The following is a 5,587-nucleotide window of genomic DNA, read 5'->3' as shown; positions in this document are numbered from 1 at the left end:
CATCTTCATGGGCTCTGGAATAATAATATAATATTAACTCATAATAATTATCTCTCTTAAGAGTGGAAAGAAACAATATTATGAAACATTAAATAGTTTTTTCGGTATAATTTTTAAGACAACAAGTGTATTGATTTGAAATAACAGATAAATTATTATTTATTATTATTCAGCAGTAAACTTAAAATTATATAACAGCTACAAAACGAACAATGATTGAAAGAAAAAATGAAATTTAATAGAGTTTAACTTATTTTAAAGTAGATTGGCCTATACAAGTGTTACGTTGAAGAAACATATATTTATTCAAAGGAAATTTTTGTTATAATTATTTATAAAAATACATTGCGTGAAATCAATAAAGATTTACTTTATAAGACTCTCAAGTATCGAGTAGGACTTTACAAAATGGTAATATTGTTTAGAATAAAATTAAATATTTTCTTAGAAACATTAATTGAGATATAAAACAAAAAGAAACATACATAATACAAAAATTTAAAGATATAATCTGATGTTATGCCCATAAGTAACACGGGTATATTACAATATTTAAATTTTTGTTATAATTATTTATAAACATACATTGCATTAAAGCAATGAAGATTTAATTTAGTAATAAATAAATGTTAAAAAAGTGTATTGAGTTTTAATTTTAAGAGAAGACTCTGAAGTATTGAGAAGGACTTTACAAAAATGTATTATTGTGTAAATTAAAATTGAAAATTTTCTTAGAAACATTAATTGAGATATAAAACAAAAAATAAACATACATTATACAAAAATTTAAAGATATAATTCAATATGATGTCCATAAGTAACACGGGTATATTACAATATTTAAATTAATAACCTTATTAAGTATTATGTATCGCAGTATTTGAATAAAATGTTTCATCCTACGTCAATATCAAAAATGAAAAAAACTAATGTATTACAAGAGTTTTAAATAATGTGACTTACAAATAATTGTTTAGTTGATTCTCAAGTGATGCAATGAAAACAAACATGAATTCAGCTGTTGTAGACTTCTTGTATAAAAGGTCATTAGTCGTGCACGTTCTCAGGGTTAACATCTTCATGGGCTCTGGAATAATAATATAATATTAACTCATAATAATTATCTCTCTTAAGAGTGGAAAGAAACAATATTATGAAACATTAAATAGTTTTTTCGGTACAATTTTTAAGACAACAAGTGTATTGATTTGAAATAACAGATAAATTATTATTTATTATTATTCAGCAGTAAACTTAAAATTATATAACAGCTACAAAACGAACAATGATTGAAAGAAAAAATGAAATTTAATAGAGTCTAACTTATTATAAAGTAGATTGGCCTATACAAGTGTTACGTTGAAGAAACATATATTTATTCAAAGGAAATTTTTGTTATAATTATTTATAAAAATACATTGCGTGAAATCAATGAAGATTTACTTTAATAAGACTCTCAAGTATTGAGTAGGACTTTACAAAATGGTAATATTGTTTAAAATAAAATTAAATATTTTCTTAGAAACATTAATTGAGATATAAAACAAAAAAAAAACATACATAATACAAAAATTTAAAGATATAATCTGATGTTATGCCCATAAGTAACACGGGTATATTACAATATTTAAATTTTTGTTTTAATTATTTATAAACATACATTGCATTAAAGCAATGAAGATTTAATTTAGTAAGAAATAAACGTTAGAAAAGTGTATTGAGTTTTAATTTTAAGAGAAGACTCTGAAGTATTGAGAAGGACTTTACAAAAATGTATTATTGTGTAAATTAAAATTGAAAATTTTCTTAGAAACATTAATTGAGATATAAAACAAAAAATAAACATACATTATACAAAAATTTAAAGATATAATTCAATATGATGTCCATAAGTAAAATTGGGTATATTACAATATTTAAATTAATAACCTTATTAAGTATTATGTATCGCAGTATTTGAATAAAATGTTTCATCCTACGTCAATATCAAAAATGAAAAAAACTAATGTATTACAAGAGTTTTAAATAATGTGACTTACAAATAATTGTTTAGTTGATTCTCAAGTGATGCAATGAAAACAAACATGAATTCAGCTGTTGTAGACTTCTTATATAAAAGGTCATTAGTCGCGCACGATCTCAGGGTTAACATCATCATGGGCTCTGGAATAATAATATAATATTAAATCATTAGAATCATCTGACTCGTTTGGGTGGAAAAAAACAATATTATGAAACATACAATAGTTTTTTCCATAGAATTTTAACAACAACAAATGTATTTGTGTATTTATGTATTACGTGAGTACAACGCGATTGATATTTATATAGATACTTTTAATACTGCACTGAATTCCTACTTAGTGTTAATGAATATGAAATAATCTTACCTTGATGATCAATAAACTTACAGTTAAACATGGGCATAATATTGTGATTTTTTTATTACCCAAACAAAATAACTGTTGATAAAATATTATCGTTTTTTGATAACAACGGAATAGATAATATAATATTATGCAGTGACATAGATAGATAGAACCTATAGATTAGCAATATATTCAGTTTCCAATTTTATAAGTTTTTTATTTTTTCTCTGAATAAAACATTATTTGTTGGCTATGATTGCTTTAAAATGTAATATAAGACTGTTAATATTTTTTTTACAATGTAGTTTAAAAATATAAAAAGTACACAGTCACAATTACTTTTATGAGTAGGTATTTCAAGTTCAAATTTTTATAAAATATGCGAAAATGTACAAATTATTTTGAGTAGAAATTTATAAAAATATTTCGTTTTAAATCTTACATTTGAAAACTTAATACAAGATGCCTTATAAGTTTGTGTACATTTATCAAAAAAATAATAAATATATACTGGAAAGTCAAATTAAATTTTACGAGCGTTTCAATTTTTTACAACATTCGATATTCACTCGATTTCTCAATTAGCAATTTTCTTATTTTGTTGTAATTCAAAAACGAATAATTGTAGGTACTTTAAATTTACACTATAAGATTATTTTATCAATTCCTATACTTGATACAATTTTCCAAATTGTATGATTCGTTTTGAGCTGATTAGAGACATTTTAGATTTTTAATTTTTTTAGTTTTTTTTTCTATAATTTTCAACAAAATTAAATATAAAAATACATAGGCACGATTTGTTTTTACAAGCTTAAAGTTCAAATTCTTATACAATTTTAAAATATCAAAGGATTTTGTAGTTCAATTTATAAAATGTTCAACTTTTATTGCTAAAGATTGAATAGGTATGTAAAACAAGGTTCCTCGTAAATAGGTAAATAAATTACTTTATTCACAAATTTGAGTAGATAACCGTGATGCCAACCATGTTCAGAGCTGGACTCCGGGAAATCCGTACCTAGGGCCTCGGATCTTTATATTTTATTGCAATCCAGATTTGTAAGAAATTGGTAAATATTAAGTAAAATCTAATTCAAAATAAGCACATCGTGAATTGAGCACCTTCCAAAAATAGTACCCAATAGAAAAAAATAGATTTAAACATCTTTGTGCGGAATACTAATACTAAAATTGTATCTAAATCCCAATTTTGAATAATATAGGTACTAATTTTCGAAGAAAATTAAATTCTGTTGACAATAATGACATTTAAAAATGTATTTTCCTTACATACTTGAATAATTGTTAATATATTTATATATTTTATAAATATGAATACATCAAGTAGTGGGAAAATTGGTAGGTAACCAAAGGTGAGCAATTGAATGAAAATAATTAACTCAAGTTAAGTTAAGTTAAGAGGACACAAGATCAATAAGTTAACAGTTTACAAATTATAAATTTAACTCGACAAGTTAAAAGTTAATACAGAAAAAAATATTAACTTACCTCAGTTTAAAAAAAGATAATCTATTTTTTTTAATTACCTAGTACCTATGTAAATCACATAAGGAGTGAATGTGTCTTTTTAGTTTCTAATATTTTATAAATTATAAAAAACAATTTTATTGAACTTTTATCATAATGTACACTATATACCCTTTTACTTTTACTTTACTATTATTTACTATTCATCTCAAATTAATAATTTAAAAAATATTTTTTTTTTATTTTATATATCAATTGAATAATATAAGTTATATAACATTAAAACATAACAATTGTCAATTTATAATTTAAAATGATTAATTTTTTAAAAACATTTATAATTGCAACTCGTATAATATATAATTTACAACTTAATAACATATATGAATATACACAAAATTATGTTATCAAGAAAAAGAACAGAAATGTTTGTGTTTTTGTATTGGATTATTTTTATTTTATACTAACATAGTAGGTACCTAATATTTACGTACGAGTATAAACGAAAAATTTCAAAATGTGTTTAACTTGATGGATTTTTTTTAAAATCAACTGAGAAAAGCTAAGTTATTTCAACTGTAAATTAAACTAGTTAAGTTCATAAGTTGATTAGAAAATAAACTAACTAGTTAAGTTAAAAAATTAAAAAAAAATTAACTTTTTAACTAGTTAATGCCCGCCTTTGTAGGTAACACTCTGCTGTACAGTCATACAGACAACATAGGTGTAGTCGTGACGAATGAACCTTGTCATTGACTATCATCTGTCAGTGTAAGGGATGTTTTAAATTTGAATTTTTAATTAAATGATAAATTTAGATAGGTAGGTACTTAGGAAAAATGATTATGTGCGTGGACGGTCATCGTCAGCCTGTGTTACTATTATAAGGCCTATATTATTTTGCTGATTATAAAATATCCAAATCGGAACTGAACGTTGAAATGTAGAAATATTTAGTTAGTTTCATAAACCATATGTTAAAGATACCTACTATAAAGATAGTTAATCCTTTTATTAAAGTACCATAGTGTACTATTTTTTTTTAGCGATAACCTATCGCAATTGGTAATTTAGCGTATGTACCCAAACGCGTGTTATGTGTTTATACACCTACCTAGTGTTGGGGAATAACTTAACTTAAGTTACAAGTTACTGTAACGAAATTACTTTTTAAGTAATTGAATGGTAATTTAATTACATTTTATCATAAGTAATTTATATGTAATTTAAATTACTTTTTTGTAATAATTATTACTAAATTATTCGTTACTTTTTTTGGTATAATACATTTTATTAAAACGTATTAATAATATCATGTGTAAATATTAAAATATATCATAATATAACTTATAAGTTATAAGTATTATAATTTATAAGCAACATTTTCTGAACTTCGATATTTTTGTTAACGCTATTGACTATTTGTCATTTGACGATAAAATGTTACTTTTTAGGGTTCCGTACCTCAAAAGAAAAAAACGGAACCCTTATAGGATCACTTTGTTGTCCGTCCGTCCGTCTGTCAAGACCGTTTTTCTCAGGAACGCGTGGAGGTATCAAACTGAAATTTCTATATGATACTCAGGTCTACTGTCTCTGGAAGCTGTAGAGAAATCAACCTTCTAAGCCAACGCAATCAAAAGATACAGCCATTTACGCCGCAAATTTCTGCAAATTTTCGAAACTCGCACGGGAATCAAAACCTACAGGGTACTTCCCGTGAACTT

The 5,587-nt window shown here is 24.1% G+C and overlaps 1 protein-coding gene across 5 annotated transcripts in view; it reads right to left on the bottom strand.

Annotated features, from left to right (window-relative positions):
* Window positions 1–2,438, bottom strand: part of LOC107882151 — a 24,514-nt gene extending 22,076 nt beyond the window's left edge. For 3 of the 5 annotated variants that reach the window (XM_016805279.2, XM_029486147.1, XM_008185913.3), the window contains exons 1-2: window positions 2,391–2,438; window positions 2,040–2,163 (exon numbers count right to left, since the gene is read on the bottom strand). In XM_016805279.2, coding sequence (XP_016660768.1) covers window positions 2,040–2,163; window positions 2,391–2,427 — 161 coding nt within the window. In that variant the 5' untranslated portion in view covers window positions 2,428–2,438. The other 2 variants (XM_016805282.2, XM_016805281.2) reach the window with 2 other exon arrangements.
* Between the last annotated feature and the right edge of the window lie 3,149 nt (window positions 2,439–5,587).

The sequence above is a fragment of the Acyrthosiphon pisum genome, chromosome X (genome assembly GCF_005508785.2).
Source record: "Acyrthosiphon pisum isolate AL4f chromosome X, pea_aphid_22Mar2018_4r6ur, whole genome shotgun sequence".
Taxonomy (NCBI): Eukaryota; Metazoa; Arthropoda; class Insecta; order Hemiptera; family Aphididae; genus Acyrthosiphon; species Acyrthosiphon pisum.
Note: the sequence above shows the minus strand (reverse complement) of the source record. Positions and strands in the feature narration are given on the sequence as shown.